This window comes from Mchenga conophoros, linkage group LG5, assembly GCF_057382185.1.
Source record: "Mchenga conophoros isolate Kocher_MC1m ecotype Shallow Benthic linkage group LG5, M_conophoros_male_GT1.1, whole genome shotgun sequence".
Taxonomy (NCBI): domain Eukaryota; kingdom Metazoa; phylum Chordata; class Actinopteri; order Cichliformes; family Cichlidae; genus Mchenga; species Mchenga conophoros.
Genome location: NC_140530.1, coordinates 33823314 through 33848522, shown reverse-complemented (window position 1 = coordinate 33848522; position 25209 = coordinate 33823314). Strand labels below are relative to the sequence as shown.

The window sequence follows — 25209 nt, the reverse complement described above, 5'->3', positions numbered from 1 at the left end:
GTCACATTTGTATATGCGATTAATGCCATTGGCAACACAATTCCTCCACTGTTTGTGTTCCCACACATACATTATGCAGACCTCTGTGTCAGAGATGGACCAGTAGGAAGTACTGGTAGTGGAAATAAGTCAGGATGGGTGCAAGAAACAGATTTCCTCATCTTTCTGAAGCACTTTGCAAACCACACCAAGGTAAGCCCTGAAAAAAATAATGGAATTGCGATGCTGGTGAACAACTACATTTTTTCAGCTTCATTGTTATGTTCAAAATTGGTGCAAGAGTTGTAGGTTATAATGCCCACTGAGCCAATGAGGCCAAACTCAAGGAAGACCAACCAAAATTAATGAAATATTCATTTGCAGAAAATTCCATAATTTGTCTTTTTTGGGGGGTTGGAATATGCTCAAAAGTTAGATTTCTGCATTCTGTCACACACACACACACACACACACACACACACACACACACACACACACACACACACAGCTACATAAATGGCTCTAAGTACAGTCATGTGTTGAATAAACAAAGATTACATGTTAATATTTTGTTAGTACCCTTATTTCATTGTGTTACATTTTACCCCAGGATATGTTACAACTAACCCAGACTATGGGGTTAATTGTAACATTTCACTCTTTGTGTTTGAGACCATACCATGCAATGGGTAACTGTGCTGCAGAGAAAATAGCTGCACTATTTAATAGCAGAGACATGTAAATACTTTGCATTACATTTTGAATCCACTACCTTAAAAGAGCTCCAATTTACAGACAGAAATGTCAAAAATGTTACAACTATCCCCGGTCTCCCCTACTCGTTCTAGATGTTAGCACTCACTCCACCACAGCGGGTGACAGCAGGTAAACTTAGAAGCGTAACTCTTTAGGCTGAAATTAAAACCTGCATGCTTAAGCCACGTCCTTTCGCTGGATTCAGGTTTCATGAAAAACGCAGGTGGTGTCCCCACCAGCCCTGGGTGCACCCCGGCATCACCCACCCGCCACCTCCTCCCTCTTCACCGCCGGGCGGCTATGCAGAGGCAGTGACGTCAGCAGGCTGTCTCTCACTCCCTTCCTGCTGCATCACAACAGGCGTTAGTAGCTCGAGTAGCAGTAGTTGACCGGGGGGACGGGATATCCACCGCTGATTCATTGATAAATAAACTCTATTGACGCTGCAACACTCGACAACATCCTAACACGGGAACTGGTTGCAGTGCGATAATCCCGCTCCAGCTGTTGGGACATGGCCAGGCCGGAACAGGTTCTGCTCTTGGAGCCTCAGCACGAACTGAAATTCCGAGGTAAGAGGGGAGGGCCCGGTTGTGGCAGGGAGGAGGAGTGGGGGACCTGCCTCTGTCAGCGCTGTTTGGAAGGAGAGGGGGGCACTATTAGGGAACCCATACCGAGCGGGGCTGCAGTGCACATTTTCACAATATAGCCTTCATATGAAAAAGCGAAGGCTGCCCTGAAAGGACGGCAGGTCAGCTGACAGCTAGCTGCAAAGCTAGCTGGATTAGCTCTCAGCGGCTAGGTTAGCCAGGCCCTGTCACACATTTGACCAGCACCAAGTTCCTCTAAAGCGGGTTACAGCTACTAGACACGAAATGTTCACCCATTTAAAAATAGCAACTATAAAAAGATGACACAAGCATAACTGCTCTTTTAGTTCGCCACCTTTCATTGTCCATAAGCTGCAACATCCTTAGCATGTCTGGCTGGCTAACATTAGCTCCTCCTCTGATTGGCTGTCTCGCTCTGCTGGCCAGCCAGCTGTCATTTAATAACTTGACAGCTCACAGGACGGAAAAACTGGGCAACCTGTGCAACTTAATATGATTTCAACTGTGGGTCGTTAAAATTTCCTCAGTCCTTATCGTTTGGACTTTTGAATCAATAATAGATGTCTTGGTGAGACTCGGCATTTGGCTGCAAAATGTCACATTTAGGCCCAGATAATGTTACATAAACACATATGGTACATTTGTACCTGCTTTGGAACAGATTCTGGAGTTCCTGCCATAGTTTGAAACATTAAACGTTTTACTTAAAACTAAGACGCTGATAAATGTAATATTTATACTTGTTTTAATGATACCCTGGTCTCCCAAATGCCTGAATGGTCAGTGTTATTTCGTTTATGAGGCTTAAAGAACAACAAATTACACTTAGTTGTCTTAGCAAAACCAAAAAATAAATTAAATGCCAACCTTTATAATATTTATCACTGAGCTTCAGTGTAGTTAAATGACCTGCAGCCCTCAGCAATTTACACTGTAGCCACTGTTTAAATCCACTCAAAACTATCAGTGCTTGAGCCAGCAATTTGTTGAAGATAGTAATGCCTCCACTGCACACTTGTTAATTGCTTAAGCATTAATATACACTGAAAATGATGAGTAGAGCATAACCAGAATATGTCCCAATACTGTTTTGTTCTTACGTCTCTCATAAGATGCCACACTTTTCACTGTGTTAGCTATGATAAGCTCCAACCTTCCCACAATCCTAATCAGATAAACTGTTTAGAATGTAGGGTGAGAAAATAGACACCAAAGTGCATTAGTTGTTTACATGTTCGCCCAATAAGTGAAAGATCCCTGGGGGTTGAGTCAGCAAGGGCATTTGGTGTAAAAACTGCCAAATCAAATACGCAGAGCTACTCTCTGTAACGACCCTTTGTGAGTAAGAGAGCAGCCGAATGTTGCTTTTTCGTCTTCCTCTTCTTCAGTTTATTATCATGCTTCCATCACAGCCATATAACAAGAGCCAAATAGAGAAATTGTATTTAAATATTGATTTGTTGTCACTTTTACCACTTTAGTCCAATCTGCTCAAGAAATTTTATGGAAAGACCCAAAATTAAGAATGTGTTAGTCCACCTCTCATTAGGTCTTTAAATTCCCCGGCCTGCTATTTGGCTCTCCAGTTCCTAGCTTCAGCTCCATTTCATCTTAATGACGACGTGATTCAAAAAATATTTTTAAAAAGGGTACACAAATTCATAGCGTAAGTAAGAAAAACTGATTCAGAAGTATTTAGATTTTTGACTCAACAAGGTTGGAAAGCTTCTTTGTAGTGATTTAGGGTAATATTTAACTACAAGTTCATAGTTTTAAAACATCGTACCAAGAGGTTTGGCTATTCTTTAAAACCTCAGTCAGATCCATACCTCGGTTCTGCTTTATTGGAGATGAATAATAAAGAATAGAGAAACATATTTTTACCATAGAGCGTATCACCTGGTTGTGATTGGAACATGAACAAAAAGTGAAAAACACCATCATTATCCTGCTTTAACCATTCATATGGTTGTCGTGCAGTACAGTTCAGTGATCTGTAGCACGGTGACTCCTAATTGCAGCTTCATTAATGGCTAAATCCAGATCATTGTCTTTGCTCATCCCATGGGAGTACTGAACTAATACCATGATAGTTCACATAGTGGCAAGATATGCCTAGCACCACACAGCTGAAGCTCTTCTGAACCTCTACTCCTAATGTTTCCCATTTCAGCTGTTGATTGCCTTTTGGGGGGAAGATGTGGGTCATATTTGCTGTAAGAAAATTCTCTCATAGATTTCCTTTGAGGATTTTTTTGAGTTCTATGTCTCATCCTTATATAACCTCCATGTTTCAGCTACAGGTTCGTTTGGTTTACTTGTGACTATTTACACAACTGTGATTCTGTGTCTATATAAGTGACCCAAAATAGACTATGTGCATCAAAGTAAAGCATTATGTCACCCAGTGTAACAATGTGTCTTATTAACAGATTAAACTAGAAACTCACTATCAATTGGAAAGACTGTTGCTATGGTTACCTATAGTTGAAGCATTGGGTGGATGTTTGGGGTGTTTGTTTGTTACATGACTTTAGTGGACACACATCGCTTTTGGTAAATTCCTTAGCTAGAAAACACAACCTGTAAGGAAATGTAAGAAAAAATATAAGAAAAATAAAATCTAAGTAAAACTGAACAAATAAAGAATCTCAGTAAATAGAAATCTAGTAGAATGAAGTAAAATAAGAGTCATAATAGGTATAAAAATAAATACAGGTATTGTGCCAAGATTTCCTAGAGAAATTGTTCCAGTACCTGTTCAGTAAGTGGTGTAGGTCCATGTGTAAACTAGTTTTTTACATAAATGTAAAAGTAAACTGAAGATTAGTGCAAGATTAGACCATGAACCATTTATATGTATCAAAAATATTTCCTTCATTCAAACTGTATGTAGCTAAATCAATTGCAGGGAAAATCAGTAGGTCGGCAGTTTGTATCCCGGTGCAATCAGTTTTTCCAGTATTTGGTTGAGGGGTTCCGTCATCTTTAATTCAACTCTGTCTTTCATCAGTCTTCACTTAACCTTAGAGATCAGTTCTCTTTGGAGGCCAAGCCATCTGTTGCCGGACTCCTCAGATGATATATCTTCGTGGCTTTTTGTGATGATTGATAAGAATCTGAACCTGAAGCCTGAAAGAATCCCACATTACTGTATAAAAGTGTCTAATAACTGTTGATCTTAACCAGACAGAAGAAACTGTGTCTTATTGTAAATGAAAATACCACAAATCACATGCCTAGATGTAGGCATGCAGTGTGAAAGCTCAGGAAATACAGAGTGGGTTTGTTAGTAGCAATTTGTCTCTGGTTTTTACAATCTCTAGAGTAAATGCTCTTAAATTCTAGGCACTGGACTTTTTCATTTCTACCCATTTGAATTTTTTGTCAGGGGTAAGGGTAGCAAACCACCCCTTGGTTTTTATCTCCTACTTATAAAATCCAACATCGCATGATGACAGCTTCAGATATCAGCTTCTCATAATAGTTTTTTTTTTTTTAACGACCATTTGTGGCCTCTGTGAGTTGGACACTGTCCTGAGAAACCTTCAGGAAGTAGTAGATCAGGTGTACAGTAGTCAGTGGCGTGAGTCCCTTTCATTAAAAGCCTTTAGATCTTGAGCCAAGCTTGTGAAGCTCTGAATTTCCTCTCTGTTTTTGCTCAACAGGGAGTGGAAGTGTCAGTTGCTCTCAATGTTTGCTGAGCTGAAACTTTACCTTGAATCTGGTGTATGTGCTAATTCTGAAATAGCTCCGTGCTTTCATACAGGGAGTTAGTGTGCTTCTCTCAACTGCAAACTTTACCATTACCATAATGGCTACTGTAGGGGACTAATTTGTAGTTTCATCAGAAAGCTTTACTTGATAAAAAGGCTTTCACGATTGGTCAATGTGGTTCGTAGTTGTTGATCAAAATCACAAGACGGAAGACTGTTTTGGAACTTGGAAATTAGCTGGTCAGTAAATGCTGGTTTAAAAGTCTGCACTTTCAGATCGTTTATTGATATATTTTCATCCCTCTAACCATGATATGTATAATAGTAACTATATCTATGACAGCAAAGTGAGAGGAAGCATTGTCTGCAAATAAATGTGGATAGACATGGTCATTTATGGACATTCTTTGCTAATATGGTTTTCCATGATACTGTAACATTCCATTCCATTAATCTTGCTTTCCATAAGGCTGACTGTAAAGTGTGTGGTATTGGCAGCATATTTGCTAAGTTTGGGAAGTCATGCAGCCATTCATCATTGCCCCTCGCCTGACCATGAATTAGCACAGCTCTTACTCAAGCTACTAGGGAAAATACAGGCATTAGTAATGCTTCCAGTTAGGTTTTTGTCCCATCAATAAAAAAACCGGGAATAATTAATTGCATATAAACCTGTGACTCTCAAGCTATACAAGAAATGATATTTGGTCAGTCGGCAACATCAGAAAGGGCTCACAACCTGCAATATCTGCAATGAATATTCTTGTTATATCAAAGAGACTAGTGATTAAACAGTAAGGCTTTCTTCAGCCTCACTGAATAAATCATGTTACATTTATTCATTTCAAGACTCACTGTAGTCATGTGCTAGAGCTCTGGGATCCACCCATATTTCTGTCACCAACATCAAAGTCAAAAGAAAACCTTAACACTGAAGTAGATCTTGATTTACTCTTCACGTTGGGATGAATTACAGTTTTAGATGCTGCTTACTCTCGTGGTGACTATAAAATGAGAAGGCAATAACTACTTATATTTCCTGCTCCTGGACTCCTAAATCAGTGCACGCATGGTATATTTTATACAGTGATTCAAATAATTCTGTTTCAGCAAACATTGATTATTGTTTCAAGGCAATAACTGAGTCACTCGAGACATTCTTTGCTTAAACCAGGACAGCGGATTGGAAATTTCTCACTAAATGACAATATGCATAAATGAACTTGATGTTTAAATGTGTGTATGTTTGAAAAATAATTATTACAATAATCCTTGCAAACACTAAATCACTGCTGATTGGTTAGAATAAAATATAGTGTAGTGTTCAATCCAATATTTAGCTTCTTTTTTTTTTTTTAAAAAACGCATCATATCTAACAGGACTGAGTAGTATTTAAACTGAATAATTAGTCCGAGGATAATTTGTTCTTAAATGTTTTGTGTGTTGGAACAATTTTCTCTAGTAACTGATCACTGGTACACATCTGCTCTGAACATGCTGTGACACAAATCTACAATAACTATGTTACTTTAAATTCATACAGCTTACTGGACTGAGAATATGCTTTGAGATATTGTTCAAGCTCTGCACGTTAACAACATAACACCCCCCACACCCCTGAATAAAAAAGAAATATTGCCTGACTTAAGAAACTCACTATTTCACTGTTTTAGCAGAAGAAAACAATAACAGCAATATTCGATAAGCTGGGGAAGGGTGCACAAAGTTGTCTTACAGACTGTTCTTAGGTAGCTGTTATCTACGGAAGCGTGGAGCTGCCACCCAGGCAAAAGAAAAATACAAGTGTATCACGTTATAACGTGAAAAGTTTATTGTTCTAACAAGATACTTTTCCTGTTTGTACAATATACTTTCCTGTTTGAACAACATAATATCACGTTATTACAATATACGTAATTATCACGTTCGTACAATATAATATTTATAGTTATCTAACCTATTTAGCATGTACTTGTTTAGGAGCAACAGTCTTCAGAAAATTCACATAAAAGTCTGTTAGGTTCTCAAAACCCTCTTAAAGTATTTTAGGGATTTCCTTGGGGGGGGGATCCCCTCGTTGAGTCATAAATGAGATTTGGGGCATTTAACTTGTACGGAAGTCAAATTACTGAGCTCTTTTTTTTAATTGTATATTATGCATTTCCACTTTCACTTGTCTAATTTCAGTTTTCTTGCACCATGTAAATACATTACTGGGGCTAATTGATTGATTGCTTACAGCTATATAAACTTGCTTGTTATTCCCCTGCTTTTCCACCCCTTCATTTCATATTACTCTGTCAATTTTGGACATCATTTATTGTCCAGAATTACCTTCACTTGTGTAATTTCATTTAAAAAAATGCTGGAAGCTTTACAAAGCAGTTAAGATGATCCTGGAGGATCATCAAGGACTCCAGTCACCCCAGCCATAAACTGTTCAGACTGCTTTCATCAGGAAGGAGGTTCTGCAGCATCCGGTCCCGTACCAGCAGACTGAGAGACAGCTTTTTCCATCAGGCCATCAGACTGCTGAACACGTCATAGACACCTCAGCTTCACTACTGGAACTTCAACATTATGCACTCCACACTGTATATAAATGCCACTTGTTTTGCACATATTCAACTCTGTATATTTTATATATTTTATTATTATTATTATTATTATTATTATTATTATTATTATTATTATTTTATTTTTATTTATTATTATTATTTTTTTTACTATTTAATTTGTAAAAATGTGTATACACACACACACACACACACACACACACACACACGTAGGAAAATATTTAGTATACACATCCAGAAATGCATACACTATTATATATTGTACATATATTTATTAGTTTCAGGTTGGCCATTCTTGTATTTTGCTCGTTTGTGTTGTTGTGTTTGCACATCTCTGTTGCTTGTGGGGCTCGCACACAAGAATTTCACTCGCATGTGCTGTGCCAGTGTGCCTGCACATGTGATGTGACAATAAAAGTGATTTGATTTGATTTGATTTGAAGATGGGGGAGAAACTGTAACAGAAAAACATCTCTGGAGTTTTGGAAATACATGTGCAAGGAAGAAAAGAAATTAATAATGACTTCATTTTACTTGAATAGCCTTGAATTTAATGTTGTTAAGCAGAAAAGGGAAAGTGTGTAGCTCTGCAATCCAAGGGAATATTTTAAAAACTTCTTCCATGCTTCTATTATAACGGTTATAGAGTAGCCCATTTCAGACTTGTTCACACTCTGTGTAGTCACTTTAGTTTAGCCTGATGAATTGAATGGGCAGTTATTTACACATCTGTGCAATCTAATGTCACACAGATTTTGTATAGCTTTGTTAGGCTAACGATCCGATCTCTCCCTGTGCATACCTCTGTTGGTGATGCCTGGAAACTTCAGAGCTACAGTCCATGAGGAAAAGCAGCATTATTTTCTAATAGGTTGATGGCAGCCAACAAGGCAAATATTGTGCAGTGTCGATCAATGGAGGTTTCTCCATTATTGATAAATGTGCAGAGCTTAATGCGGCCACAGAGATGTGGCCTGCATCTCCAATGCTGGCTGTAATTAGTTAAATCCAAACTGCATTAGCTGCTCTGTTTTAGATAATGCAGTAGTAGAAGATTTATATTTATGTATGATTTATTTTGTATGTACAGCGTACCTTTCAGTTTTCTATTAATTGAATAATTGTTTTTCTTAACCATGAGGGCAGTGTAGATAAGCTCCATTAGTTTAATTGGCATGAAAACTATTTTTATTCCGATTATGTCAGGTCAAATGAAAAAGCCTTTACATTTCATGCAGCCGATTTGTTACATCACATTAGACTTTGATAGACCACATTCGAATGTCTCACACATACTCACAGCCCTTTTCCTCTATTATTTACTTTGTTTGAAAAGGGTGCAGTCAGCTTGTTCTTGTTTGTATGTACAGTGTAAATGTGCTTCTTGGCAAAATCTTTGGTAAATATTTATCAAAGAATAAATTGGTTTGTAAATTCATAGTACAAGGTAGTGCAACTTCTCAGTCAAGTGAAACTCCCACACTTGCTTCTGCGTCGATGTGCCAGTTTAAGAAAATTACATTTAAATGATTGTTTCTCAGAAACAGTCACATTATAGTGTCTGTTATCATGTTTTTTCCTCACACTGTTGCTTCTTCTGTGCAGTTGATGTATCTTTATTACTTGGCTCATTTGATTTCATTAACAAGTTGCTTTCTCATTGTCCTTATTTATCCAAAGACAGACTTGTCAGTCTTGTCAACACCAGTTTTTAAGTGTCCACTGTGTTTACTTTCCGCACAGGTCCATTCTCAGACGTGGTCACCACAAATCTCAAGCTCTCCAACCCTACAGACAGGAATGTGTGCTTTAAGGTGAAGACGACAGCGCCGCGTCGGTACTGTGTGCGGCCAAACAGCGGAATCATCGATGCAGGCACCTCAATCAATGTCTCAGGTAAGGATTCAGGGAAGTAGGACTGAGTCAAGTTTATTCACTCGCTGCTTAAAATGGGGTTAGGGTTAGCCTGTGATAAAATGACATGTTAGATCATCTGTCTCAAGTCTTTTAATGGATTGAACAATCATTGCTGCTTATGTGTGAACTATACTGCTGGTCTGTATACATCTGGGAATAATTGGGATCATTATTCTTTCAACAGAGCACCTAGTAAGTTGGGATGGATGATTCTTATACTTCTTAAGAAGGATAGACTTTATACACGGTAACTTACAGAACTCATTGGTTGTCAAGTCAGTATGAAGACAGTGTTATCCATATAATATATAAAGAGATTTGTTCTTGTTACATGAACTTAAAACTGCAACTGCGTGGTATTCCTCCCTCCTCCTTCCATTTTGAAGAAAGCAGGTACTGGCTAATGTTTCCATGTGTTCACCGTCTGTCATTTACAGTCCCAGACTCATTTTACAGTGCACCCTATCTGGTGTCAACAACTGCAGACTGTGTCAGTGGTGCCTGCAGTCAGCAGTGACAAACCAACTGAGTCCGCTCTGTCTGTTTCCTTCATTTTCCAGCCTTGTTAGACTGAGAAGGGTCACAGGTTAGAGCCTGAAAATGAGTTTGCTTCTCTGAGAACGTACTCACAGTGGCAGCTGTATAGGCATAGTCTGTGGTTACTTTAAGTCCTATGTCTTTAGGGAGTACTCAGGCTGTATTGAAGCAGGGTGTTTAACAGGATAGAACTGAGGCCTGGGCTGTATTGCAGGACATGTGGCTTTAAAAAAAGAAAAAGAAAAGTTGAACACATGCGTTATTTCAATGAAAAGCGGAGGATTATTTAAGATCTTACATACATATTGTAAAGTGATGAAAATTTTTTTCATCACTTTACATTTTGGATTAATTTTTTTTCTTTTTTTCATTAGTATGTGGTTGTGTAGAGTACTAAATGATAGCTCTGTGGCTCTCCTGTTGGTTTGACATCTTTTATCACTGCAAGTGCCCATTAGCACAGTGCTGGTTTTGGCCAGTGCACTTTAATCTCCATTTCATTTTGGCACACAGAACACCACTTAATACATATGTTCTTTATTTATAGTTTAAAAAAAAAAGACTTAACTAAATATTGCTCAGTAAACAATGCATGCTAATTAAGACTAATTTACATGCCTTGTTGTGACTTAATACTAAAGGCAAAAAATGAACTACTATCAACAGATGTCATAGGTGCTTAATCCAATGTACAATCCATCTACAGTACATTTAGAAGCATTTCCTTTCTGAAAATAAGAACACAAACATCCTGCAAATTTTAACATTTCCATATATGCTATTTACAAGGTTAGTAGTTTGATTTATCTATTTGAAAGAAGAGACTATTTTTTTTACTTTTTAACCTCCTGATTTATTTTCTAAGACTTTCGTTTTAACTGATTTTTTTTTTTTTTACACATTACTGTGAATTTAAGTATACGTTAGTAGTGTTGGTTCACCCTAAAACACTGATTTCATTTCTTTAAATGAAACTCAGCATTGACTGAGACAGCCGTAATATTACAGAATAGTTTGAAATATAACTTCTGGAGTTTTGCGAGCAGTTGTTAGCTGAATGTTGACATTTTCAAAGGAGTATGAATAAGCATAAGCCACAGTTCACAGTTTTCAGTAATTCTGAGGTGGTGGTATTACAGCCATGCACCAGCACAGGCACCAATGAGCAATATGGCTGTTGAACTCAAGAAATTCAAAAAATGAAAAACAATTAAACCTCAACTTTCAGATTTTATGCTTTGTAAACCTCGAGATTAGAACCGTCGAGTTTTGTGTAATAAAAAAATATAAAGAAGAGTTTTGTTTATTTTAAAGAAAGCTTCATGTCAGTGTGTTTCATTCCTGGTCTTAAAAGCTCTCTGAAACACTGGACTGTTTAAGAAGTCGAAATAAACACTGCAAGTTGCTATACCAACATTACTAATAAGAATAAACTTTTCTGTATACTGAATGCATGAAAGGTCTCTCCCAAAATAACTTGCCAGTATCTGCACTGGCGATATGACCAAAATCTCATATCCCGATATAAGAATTCTATCGTCCGATAACGATATAAATCACACAAATGTATCATTTTCTGTAAATTCTGTGAATCTCGGGCAGCTCGACTTGCGGGAAGTGTTTCCAGCTACACGTCATGTAGCTGGAGTAGAGTGTTTTAACCGATGTATGAAACGATACATTTTTAGACATAAGTAGTAAAGGCCGCCGTTTTCTTTGTGAGTATTTATTACACGGCGTGCTGCGGGGAAAAGCCTGTTCTAACGTTTGAGTCTAAGGTTTATTTTTTAGCACCTGGCGGCTCTTTTTTACTTCTCATCCGTAAATGATCTGCTCTTTCACGTGATTCAGTTTATTTTTGAAAAGTCTCAACAGGATCTTGAGCTTTATTGTGAAAGGTTTATGTGGAACATAAACAAGCGGACACACAATGCTGGTACCGTCGTTGTTGGTAACCACAACGCATAAAAACAGACGCTTGTCCGTCCGTAGTGTGGTTATATAAAATATAAGAGAAAGAGAGAACTTTAAGAAATTAATATAGCCCCTACAGTGACCATCAAAACGATGAAAAAATATTGCCGGAAAGAGTTTATTTTGCGACACCACGAAACAAACGATAGCGTAAAATGAAACTATAGATGTTTTTTATATCGTCATCCGATATATCGTTATATCGAACAGCCCTAATCTGCACTGAGGGACGAACTCAAACATTTCGTTCGTGTCACACTCCTATAGCCTCTGTTTAAGAGGATTGCAAGTCATCTGTAACTTGTTTCAGTCCAGTTTGTCTCGTATTTCCAGGATGTGCACAATAGTTGCACAGACATCCTTGTGTACCACTGCATACCTACAAACCCATGATTTGCCATTTGTTGGCTTAGCAGTGGACTCGCAGTGCTTTTTGAAGCTCAGCTTTGCTGTAACTGTATATGTTGAATGTAGCTACAACCACAGGAATGTTTCTGGTCTTGATTGGTGTTATGTAGCAGTATCCAGTGGAAAAATATCTGGCATAAATGTTTAAAAAATCCTCGAGTCCACAAATATTGAGCTTGTTGTGGGAATATGTCAGAAGTTCTCCTGACATACTGGGGACAGAAAAGCAAAATACCTTCCCACAGTAAAACAAATAACAGTTTTGTTGTCGCTGCTGTCCGAATTGGTTTCATTAGATTGTCTTGTTCTCGTTTCCTCCATGCCTGTGTTATGACAGGACATGAAACTGAGTCTCCAGTCAAGTTCTCATTCATTCAGTAGTGACACATGGATTTGAGTGTTTATGGCTGTGATCTTTTCTAATATTCACATTAGCTTGTTACCTACCAAGAGTCTTGTAATTGAAGTTGGACTCTAAATAGAAGCTGATTCCATGAAATATGTGGTGGATTGAAGTGCTGCTAATGTTGGGATATTTCTCACTGTGATATACACATGGTGGTGTAGTCGGTTACTTTTTCCTTTTGAAATATATTAAATAAGACAGACCCAAGAGAGCACAATCAGGAGTAAGAGCCTGCTAACCTGAGAAGTCTGAATAAATATACATATTTATTTATATTTTATGTGAGTTTCATCTTATATGCTGGTAAATTTTCCCTCTTGGCTTCTTTCTTCACAACTCCCCCAACTTAGTTCTCTTCCTCACTCCCACGCTCCCACACCATATTGTCTCACTAGGTTTGGTGATCTTTGACAAGGTCTTTGTGTTGACTAATACTGAACAAAGTGGCCAGGGAGTGCCCTGTGACGTGTCAGGCTTCTCTTAATGAGATTGTAAAAGGATGCTGTTATAGGTAGAGGGCGTAGTAATGAGCTTTTATGATCATATATCTTGTTTCATATCATATTGTTTTAATAATGTTGTTGGATTCACCTCATTTATCGTGCTGTGCTTAAACTTGGATATAATCCTCTATTTTTCTGGCCCACCTTCTGTTACTTAATCTTTGTTTTATTGCCAGACAGCTCTTTTTGTTTCTGTTTTCTTTTTTTAAACTGTTGTATGCTGCAGATAATCCACTTTTTAAGGGGCCAGAGAAGTCTAGTATATTACACACTTACCGAAACTTACTGGCTTTTCTGCTTTTTTTTTTTTTGAATAGCATATTTGTAGACTAAGACCAACAAATACATTTTACAGCAGATGAATGAGTAAATCCCACTATAGTTGATCTCCAGGGCCTGCTTTACAGGAGCCAGTAGTTGCTTGTAACTCTGGTGTGAGCTGGTTTTCTCAGAGGACACAATTAATTAGTGACAGGAGAAATTTCTTTTAACCACCTCTTTTAACTTTCACCTCTCTAATGGTTACATTCATCATCAACAAACAGGCTGGCAATTACCCTTCTGTTTGACCGTGTTGATTACAATTAGCCTCTTTGAGTTTTATAAATTATTGCCCAGTGTGAAGAATACTAAATCATGCCATTAGCAGAAGTAGCTCTTGGTGTAAAGGTGTAATCAAAGGGGGTAGATCAAAGATGATTTAAATCACTTTTTCTCCTACTGAGGCTGTGCTTTTTTCCATCTCAAGCTTTGACTCAGGATCATTTAATGTTATTCAGCGTTGCTTAAAGAACTTGCAAGCTTTCCTGACTCTATTTTCTTGTATTGTCCCCTTGGACCCAAGGTAGATGGTTGTGCAAATTGAGTCTGACTGAAACAGGACGTTCTCAATCTGTTCATGCCGTCTGTTTCTGATTTGCAATATTGAGCTACACTGATTGCTGTAATGGTGCACTACATCACTGAGGTTTTTCACTCTAGGGAGACTGGGGATGTGCCACATCTGAACACTGCCCTGATAGCTAGGCTGTTTGTTCCTAGGAAAAACCAAAGAATCATGCTGGCATTGTACTGATTTAAAAACATCTTTCAATTATATTGTGATTTAAAACCTGTAGTCAAAGGAGTAAAACATTTTCCATCAATAGCCATCTTCATCCTCTCTGCAATTCAGTCCCCTATACTAACATAAGAAAGGGATTGCTGTATATCATTGTTACAGCTCCTCTCAGTGACTGGAATAACGTCAAATGAGCCACGAGTGGCTGTGAGGACTGATGTGGTGATGGGCTAAAGGAGTATTCCAGCTCCACACCTGCTTTCTGTTAGACTGATATGTAATGTTAAAGAAGAAAAAGACAGAGTTGGATGCTGTTAGAAAAATTACCCCTGAGGATTTTTGTAGATCTGTCAGTGTTTCGCCGTCATGGTAACATGAAGAAATCTTCTTTAGCCCCCCCCCCCCCCCCCCCTTTTTTTTTTTCTTCATCATGGGCAAACTCAGACACCCTTTGCTCAGCCTGACAAATACACGAGATGCACAAGTATATAAAAACTCAACGTTTTCTCTCTAAGCTGGGGACTGAACATTAGTTTAGACAGAAAAAGTAACAAAGTTGGGAACCAAAATTTTATTTATTTATTTTATTGCCATGTTTCACTCACAAATCATAATCTCTTCCTACCTGTCTGCGGAAGTTCCTGCACGTGATTCAAACAAGAGATGTGTTTTCCCAGCTCCCTTGGGGATGGGAAGTGGCAGTGAGGTTTGAAAAATGGGGAAATAAAACTGAGGTCTTCGCGACAAAATGAAACGATAGTATTTTTTTTGGGGATTTCCTGGGGTCTGGGCTGGAGCTTTGGTAACTTATCCAAATTTTTCCTTCTATAAATAATAATTCTTTCTTTACTGTTGTAAAATTTTTCCTTTCTTTGCTTTCACATGCGTGTTAATTGCAAGCACCTTTTCAAACAGCATTTTCTTCTTTTTCCTTTTTATTTATTTAGTTTATTGATACTAGAGAGTCTTATAATTACAAGACAGTACAATTTAAAGAAAATATTCAGAAACAATTTTTGGAAGCAGACTAAATGTTTTTACTTTCTGTGCTGACATTAACTTTCTGTTTGTATTTCAGTTATGCTGCAGCCTTTTGACTATGACCCCAATGAGAAGAGCAAACACAAGTTCATGGTTCAGTCAATGCTAGCACCTCCTGACATGACTGACATGGAGGGAGTGGTGAGTGTGTCTCATTGTTCATAGCTTTTAGCATGTGCTTATTTTTACGTGCATGCTTTAAAACAGAAATACTTTGTACATAGATGCATTACAGTTATGCATATACAGTGGGGCAAAAAAGTATTTAGTCAGCCACCGATTGTGCAAGTTCCCCCACTTAAAATGATGACAGAGGTCAGTAATTTGCACCAGAGGTACACTTCAACTGTGAGAGACAGAATGTGAAAAAAAAATCCATGAATCCACATGGTAGGATTTGTAAAGAATTTATTCGTGAATCAGGGTGGGAAATAAGTATTTGGTCAATAACAAAAATACAACTCAATACTTTGTAACATAACCTTTGTTGGCAATAACAGAGGTCAAACGTTTACTATAGGTCTTTACCAGGTTTGCACACACAGTAGCTGGTATTTTGGCCCGTTCCTCCATGCAGATCTTCTTGAGAGCAGTGATGTTTAGGGGATGTCGCCGAGCAACACGGACTTTCAACTCCCGCCACAGATTTTCTATGGGGTTGAGGTCTGGAGACTGGCTAGGCCACTCCAGGACTTTCAAATGCTTCTTACGGAGCCACTCCTTTGTTGCCCGGGCGGTGTGTTTTGGATCATTGTCATGTTGGAAGACCCAGCCTCGTTTCATCTTCAAAGTTCTCACTGATGGAAGGAGGTTTTGGCTCAAAATCTCACGATACATGGCCCCATTCATTCTGTCCTTAACACGGATCAGTCGTCCTGTCCCCTTGGCAGAAAAACAGCCCCATAGCATGATGTTTCCACCCCCATGCTTCACAGTAGGTATGGTGTTCTTGGGATGCAACTCAGTATTCGTCTTCCTCCAAACACGACGAGTTGAGTTTATACCAAAAAGTTCTACTTTGGGAGAATGTCATGTGGTCAGATGAAACCAATCCTCTGCTGTATCATCCATGTGCTCTCTGGCAAACTTCAGACGGGCCTGGACATGCACTGGCTTCAGCAGCGGAACACATCTGGCACTGCAGGATTTGATTCCCTGCCGTTGTAGTGTGTTACTGATGGTGACCTTTGTTACTTTGGTCCCAGCTCTCTGCAGGTCATTCACCAGGTCCCCCCGTGTGGTTCTGGGATCTTTGCTCACCGTTCTCATGATCATTTTGACCCCACGGGATGAGATCTTGCGTGGAGCCCCAGATCGAGGGAGATTGGTCTTGTATCAGTGGTCTTGTATGTCTTCCATTTTCTGATGATTGCTCCCACAGTTGATTTTTTCACACCAAGCTGCTTGCCTATTGTAGATTCACTCTTCCCAGTCTGGTGCAGGTCTACAATACTTTTCCTGGTGTCCTTCGAAAGCTCTTTGGTCTTGGCCATGGCGGAGTTTGGAGTCTGACTGTTTGAGGCTGTGGACAGGTGTCTTTTATACAGATGATGAGTTCAAACAGGTGCCATTCATACAGGTAACGAGTGGGGGACAGAAAAGCTTCTTACAGAAGACGTTACAGGTCTGTGAGAGCCAGAGATTTTCCTTGTTTGAGGTGACCAAATACTTATTTTCCACCCTGATTTACGAATAAATTCTTTACAAATCCTACCATGTGAATTCATGGATTTTTTTTTCACATTCTGTCTCTCACAGTTGAAGTGTACCTCTGGTGCAAATTACTGACCTCTGTCATCATTTTAAGTGGGGGAACTTGCACAATCGGTGGCTGACTAAATACTTTTTTGCCCCACTGTATAGGCATGTGATAGGATTAACCTCTTCCAAATATACCTGTTAAAATAAATGAGTCCTAAATTCAACATATGACACATTAAACCATATCATTATTTAACTAAAACTAAACCAACATGCAGAAGCAGTGTGTGAAAAACTAAGTACACACTTACTACTTTCATATGAATTTAGAGGGTAAGTAGCAGCCAGCTGTTTGCTAGTCAAATGCACTTGATTAACTGACTGTTATCGAGTGTGACCACATCTATAAAAGCAGGAGTTTTGGCAGTTTGCGGGTCAGCACAATGCTAGGGAGGAACAACCTGCACAAAACGTCATTTGGTGATAACCAAAGCATATCAGCACAAACACGTCATATCAACCTTCAGCCATAGTGGGGCAAGGGTTATAATTTGGACTTGTATTGTAACCACAGGACCTGTGTACTTTGCAGTCATTGAGTTAACTATGAACCTCTCTGTATACCAAAGTATTCCAGAGTCAAATGTGCGTCCAACAGCTTGGACAATGATCCCAAGCACAGCAGTAAATCCATGAAATAATGGCTGGATCATTGCAAAACCTTGATTCTTTTCTTTTTCAGTCAAAGTCCAGATCTCAGACTGAGTGAAATGTTGTGGCAGAACCTTAAATGCCTGCAAACCTCAATGAACTGAAGCAATGTTGGAATAAAAAATGGACCAACATTCCTCTACAACTATCTGAGTGACTGATGGTGTCAATGAATGCTGAAGGTTATTGCTGCCAAATGTGGATCAACATCATGGGGTGTAATTAGTTTTTGACACACTGGTTCTACATTTTAGCTTGATTTGTGTTAAATAGTGACACAGTGTAATGTGACGCTTGTGCCTGTGTTGAGTTTGTATTCAAATAATTCTAAAACCTAGTAACATTTTAGTTTTTTATTATGTCCTAAAACCTTAGAAGGTGTACTTTTTTCACATAACTGTGCATACATTAAATTTTACTGTGAAGGAAGAGGCTGTTAATCTACGCCCTTCCCACACTTAATGCAAGCCTGTGCTGCAGTGCTGGCACGCAGCAACAAAACACATTTAGCACAGTTTAGTCATAACATCATGTGTGGTCTGAGAGACATCTTTGTGATGACTGGCCCACATTTAAACACCTACATACTTGTGTAGCTATCTCATTAATATGACAACAGGCATCTTGCGAATTTGTTTTAATGTAGTGACACACATGAAAATGCATAGAATCAACAAGAGGGACGGTTACAATAGACATGCTGTATTAAATCAGAGCTTGAATTCTGGTGGGGTTTTGTGGGTTTTTGTGCAAGGTTGTGACTGTAACACAAGTTAGATGTGAAAGCAGATTTTTAAGGTGGGGGTTGTAAGAAGAGCACAAGTCCTGTTGCTGACATGCTTCTGTCAGTTGTTTGTTTGAAACAATATGTGGAGTCAGTGAACAATGGACAGACTACTCTCATAATGGTCCAGTTGTTGGTGAAAATATGTAAGATGACCCTAAGCATACTTGATATTTAAAACCAGGCTGAGTCAGTATTGGATAAAGCAGTACTCAGAGATGCTTTGCCATACCTGGAAATTCCACACACTTTATCTAATCCCAAGAGAAGTGTAACTCCATTTGGTATGATATTTAAACGTGGGGAACCTGGGATTATATGCTCGCTTGGAAATATTTTGAAGTCTGAGAATCTTTAAAGCACTAACATATTCTAAAAGATAACTCAAACAATGCAAAGACTTGGAAAACAAAACATGCATATGTGGTTATTGCCTAAAATGGACCATCAAGTTTCTCAAATTCTACCAAAACCTAGTTTAGCAAGGGCACATTGGCAAAGCTCAAAGTGTGTTACTGTAACACACATGACAGCACTCTCTTCTGTCTAAATTAAATTATTATTCAATTTACTCTGAATAGTAATTGCATAATTATTCAGGCTAAATTCCTGGTTTTAATAAAACATGGAAAGAAAGCTGTGCCGACAGAATACATAAAATGACTAAAGAGAAATGACTTCATCTGAGTGCTCTTAAAGATTGAAGAGCCAAATTAATTCACAAGGACATTTTGTGTTAATATCCACTTATTTGTGTATTTCTTTCTTTCTTTTTTGCAACTCTGTCTTGAACCAAAGACAGATTTAAACAAATTATTAATAAAGAATCAAGAATTATTTATTTGGCTGTTTAGCTACAATAAAAATGTCTTTATGGAGATGCAGAATTTAATTAAATTTTTTTTCCAAAAAGAGTGGAAATACTGTATGCAATCTCACCTATTAAAACACACACGCACACAAAGCCTATACATCTTGTTTTCTTTTCATCTAGCAGCTAGCTGACTTTATTTTACTCTGTTGCTCTTTTTCTGTTTTTATTCACACCATTTTTTAAAAAATATATATACTTGTTTATTAGTGAGGGACATCAATGCATGTTGTCCATATCTTTTTCTTTCTACCTTTCTAGTGGAAGGAGGCTAAACCAGAGGAGCTGATGGACTCCAAGCTGAGGTGTGTTTTTGAGATGCCGACGGAGAACGAAAAAACGGTATGCACACAGACCTATCCCCTTTTCTTACCATGCATGTGCGTTTGTCTCCTGCAGATGTGATATCAGAAACAGTTATGTTTTTATCATGTTTTTTATTATTCTCTAAGTGACTGTAATTAGCCCAAGAAAGAGTCCAGTGTTTAATTTCAGTTGTGAGTATGTCAATCACTATCTGAAGTCACTAGCCAGCTTTTTTTTCCTACTGTGCAGCCTCTTTTTGTTTTGGGGTTTTTGTTAATGTGTCGCAATGGAAAGCGGCATTATATATTAGGTGGTGTTTATTGTTGTTTTCCAGTTCCCCATCTTGCTATTGCTCTGCTGTATCTGCCTTCTTTATCCTGTATCTATCAGTCTTCATCTCTTTTCTTCTTTTTGCTCTCTTTTACCACCCCGGGTTTGTTCTTTTTATCGAGCCGCTTATGTTTGAACATTTTTGTAGCATTTCCCTCCTCATCATCTTCTCCATCTTGTCCCACTTTCCTCTACATCTCTCTTCCTGCCTCAGCTGCACTCATAGCCATCAACAGCCCTTCAGAGACTCTCACATGTGGTTTATTGTTGTTGTTGTGATTCCTCTCAGACCTCATATTCCGCTCAGCTGCAGAGACATTATTTCGTCATAATATGAGTTGAGAGAAAAGGGACCTGTGGTAGTTGTTTTCAATTCATTATGAGCTGAGAAATACATACACATGTCTCCCAGTTGGCTCTGTACACCGCAGAGTCCGTTATGGAGAGATAATGCTGATAGAAACCAGCTTGATCCATTTACAAAAGGCACCCCTGTGTGAACTCTCAGACTGGAGAGGAGGTTTTGTGTGCATGCGTGTGTGTGCATGCGTGTGTGTGTGTGTATATAGAGCAAGTCCCAAAATGTAAACACAAAGTTGTACCTGTGTGCCAGCAAAGACATCATACAGAATCACCATGGAGATATTTTAGCATCAACAGTCAACTTACTGCATTACAACTTTTCTCTCTGTAACCCACTTACAGCATGATATGGAGTCCAACAAGATGATGTCGTCCAGCTCGCTGAAGTCAGAGTCCTCGCTGCCTGTGAAGTCAATGAGCTCCACCCTTGATGATGGGGAAGTAAAGAAGATCATGGAGGAGTGCAAGAGGCTGCAGATGGAGGCTCAGAGGCTACGGGAAGAAAACAAACAGATCAAAGTGAGTAAAATGACTCAAGACTGTAGACACAGGTCTTTATACAGATATTACGGGCTGCAAAGGCTTTACTGAAGGGAATCAGTTGGTAGTAATTCCAGTTTGTCATTTCAAGCTCAACACTTTCCAGCGTGTTAGTGTTACAGTACAAAATGTTACATGTCTTTATATTTTGCTGTCAAAGAGCCAAACAATATTTATTATAGTGGTCTTGAGCGAGTTCTCCAGGCTTTTTGGTATTTCAAAGTTCTTGTTTGGACATTGGCTGCCTTTTCCAGTCCTTGTACCTCACCATTTTGATCCTAATCACACTGCACAAGTTTCAGTATTTCCAATTTTCCTAGCAAAATATGATTGGTGAATAATGGAGAGTGGCTCAAGACTTTTGCACGGCTCACAAAAATATAATTTTAGCGGTGGCTCAAGTGGGACATCCACTAATCACAGGGTTGGTTTAATCCCCCTGCTCCATATGTGCCACGTGCCCCCTAGATTTATGGACTGAATAATTTCCCACAGAGTTAACATATGTAAACGTGTAACTACAAATAGTTTTAGTCTTGTAAAACAAAGAGGGACAAACAGGTCCAGCTTCACATAAAGACTCTTGGGCATTGTCAACTTACAGATTATAATTATTTGTAGGTTTGGTATTAGAGCTTAATCGGGCCAATGAAAATATTTTGCTTTGAGGCTTGACTCAAAAGCAGAAAGTGATATTCTGCTGATTAAACAAAGAAAACCATCTCAGTCATCAAAATTAGCAGATGACATCACTGAACATCATGAATCACCTCTGTGTTGATTATTTTTTGTACTGATTGATAGCTGATTGATGTTTACAATCAAGATAAGCTAATTAAGTAGAAGTGTTTAGTCACACAAAGCAGTGTCCTCCACCCAGGCCAGTAACTCACAATTAAGGTTTGCATGGAGTACAGCTGCTGATATCTTTAATCGGTAGCAGACCTCAAGGTTTAAAGCTTGTAAGCTCGCAATTTTGCAAATCAATGAGTATGCCATCAGTCACTAGCATCATTGGTTTCAAATTAGTTTTTGTAAAAGTTCGGTTCAAAATCACACGCACACACGCCTACGCTACAGACGTCCAAGAGTGAGTTGTCCTCCCTTCAAACACCACCGCCTCCTCCCCTTTAAGTTCTTGCCAGAGGCAGAACGACTGTTGGCTGCTCCTGCGGCTGAGATTAAACTAACAGAGAGCCCCCCCCACCCGCTGCTGGGAAATGAAGTGTGTTAAACCCTGGCGCCTTGTGCGTTCCTTTGGGGGTTTGGGTCAGATGAGCATTTAAGCAGATCCGATTTCTCTGAGCTAATAAATAAATACTCTTATCTTATTAACTGATTGACAAACCGACCATTTCTTAACCCATTGTTGTCCTTTCTTATTTCTCGTTTCCACATTCCTTTTTCTTTATTTCACTCACTCATCACTGCTTCCCTGTCATTCCCTTCTCACACACATCCTTTCATCATTTCATATTTATTCCTTTCACTCCCCTTTTTTCCCCTTTCCCGTGTCCCCAATTCAGGAGGATGATGGTCTGCGGATGAGGAAGAGTAACATCATGTCACCTCAGCACCCCTCAGTCGCGATGAAGAAAGAGGAAGGGATGAGCGCCCGTACGGTGGCCCTCATTGTGCTCTTCTTTGTGATGGGCATCATTGTGGGGAAGTTGGTCTTGTAGAGCACAGTGCAGTTCGGTCGGCCGCAGCATGGGGATGAAAACAAACACTGGATTTGGAATTTTGGATTATAAAACGCCATATGTGCTGGGTAGGGGGTGGTACTAGTTTTGATTCAGTCTCATTTATGTAAAATAATTCAAAAGGTAATGTATGAGGAAAAAAATGAAGAAAAAAACAACTTGTCATGTTATGAACAAACCTACTGTTACAGGTCTTGCCTCTACGTAATCATCACATTGTCATTCTGGCTCTCTTCCCAAAGTTTCACATAATAGAGTTGACTGGTTCTGTGGGTGGGAGAATGATGGAAACATGAATTAACACTTGTGATTCAGACCAGTGGATTTTCTAGCACTGGCGAAGTAGTGTTGGTGCGATTGAGTCAGTTTGCAGTCGTGCAAATGTCATTCTAGTGTATTGATGTTTCTTTTTCTAAGCGACGGAGGCCAGAGCCAATGTATATGAATACAAAATCACCCCACTGTACAGTATATCCAGGTGTTCCTTCCAGCGAAACCCCCTTTAAGGAAGGGATTTACCAGAGAGATGATCCACACAGTTGGGGGTTTTACACACACACACACACAGGGCTATCTCCTCCAATCAGAGGCTTTGTAAAATCAGCTCGTCTTTGATTGTATGACAACTTTGAGCAGTGTATGAAACACTATGCCGTAGGTGTTTTCTTTCCTCATGACCTTTTTTTCTTTTCACTCTACCGTATTTCCCTCACTTGTCACTCACTGCTCACTGCATCCTCCGACTGTCAGAGGGGGATGTGTTTGATTGCATGCGTTCACGCAGAGTGTTGCATCTGGACTTTTGAATCTAAATTAGCTGCTTTTTATAATGGTGATAATATAATGTCATTTGGCTGTAGGTTTGCACAACTACATTTCTGATTTTTTTCTTTTGTGTTTTGTTGCATTTTTATGATTTTATTTTGAGTAATTTTGTTTTGTCGTTAGGTTTGATGCATTTAAGAATATTGCAGCTACCTGAAATGAGGATTAGATCAGTTGTGTAAATCCAGATGAAAGTCTTGCCTTGTGACCTGTTGGGGTGCAAGTTATTCTCAGGCCAAGTTGGAGGTGTATTATGTACAGACGCACATACACAAAGCATGCGTGCACATAATGAGAAACCATAAAACTAAAAGACGGTGCATGAAGGAGGAGTGGTTTTATGTCACTGACAACAGAAAACCACGTTAAGGTCCTCTTGCAATGTCCAAACACATTAAGCTTTGTCCTTTCCAGCTCTTTTCATTCTCTCATATTGTCCTTTAACCATACATTTGTTTATTTGGGGCAAATGTATGTCAGAGATCAGCCGAGTGTTTTAAGCTGCCTAAACCTGCTTTCTTTGCTTACTCACGCTCTGCAGGTCTCTGTTCAGTTTTTTTGGGGTGTTTGTTGAGCATTTTTCTGTCACTTAAAATGTTAAATCCTCACTGCATTTGAAGTTGTGTTCATTTTAATGCACTAAAGGTTACGAGTGTTTCTCCTTTGAACTTCCTGCCTCACACGATGCTTTCTTTGGTTGTTGTTTTTCCATGAAGTGAAAGGTGGGAAAGTATACAGTCAGCTACAGCCTTGAGGGGACCACATGATGACAATGTACTGTTTCCACAACCTTCAGAAATAATAATAATAATAATAAAAAAGAAACATAAAGCATTCTCAAATTGTTTCAGCTCCAAATTTGCATATAACACGGGAGAGCGTTTGTTATTCTGCTCTGCATTAAAAAAAAAACAGCTGGTCATATTTGTATCCCACTTTCAGTAAACTGTTGAACAGACGCAGGAGTCCACTCCCCTTTGCTGAAAGATATCTACGGTTAATTTAGCTGGCGGGTAAGCGTTTAAACAAACACGTGTATGTTTCGACTGTATCTCTATGAAGTCGGTGGGTTGAGGATGACTTGCTGCTTAAAGGGAGGGCAAAGCGAACCTAAAACTAGTCTCAACTTGGGTTCTCAGACCTGGGTCATACAGTGCTTGCAGAAAATTGTTCTTGTTTAGTGAATCCTGACTGGAGTATCAGAACCTTTTTACACAAGAAAAATACCCTAAAACATCAGAATAATCCATTTATGTGACTGAAAATGTAACTTTACCACTGCCCCGGTGCAGTAAACTCCATCAATTTGCTACTTCAAGGCGGATTATACAAACAAAAATGATTATGTGTGAACACTAATCAATCCAGGCCTGGTTGTAAAACACATGACACTGATCTGTCCTGGAGCCTGACCATCACCGTGATCAATGTAAGCAGTTAAGAAACTGTTTTGTATGTATATAAATAAATAAGTCTATCTGAGAAAAAGATTGATATTCCTAGTCAAGTAGTCTCTCTGGTGTATAAAAATAACCCAACCTGGTTGGACTATGTAGCATCTTAATAAATTAAATGAATAAAGCCCCTAAA

General features: G+C 38.8%; 1 protein-coding gene across 1 annotated transcript; it reads left to right on the top strand.

The window, feature by feature from the left end:
* Positions 1-1066: 1066 nt before the first annotated feature.
* On the top strand, positions 1067-25209 carry vapb (VAMP (vesicle-associated membrane protein)-associated protein B and C). Its single transcript, XM_085275050.1, has 6 exons — positions 1067-1307; positions 9383-9535; positions 15523-15626; positions 19814-19894; positions 20894-21070; positions 22618-25209. Exons 1-6 carry the CDS (start codon positions 1250-1252, stop codon positions 22771-22773), a joined length of 729 nt encoding a protein of 242 aa, XP_085131176.1. The 5' UTR covers positions 1067-1249; the 3' UTR covers positions 22774-25209.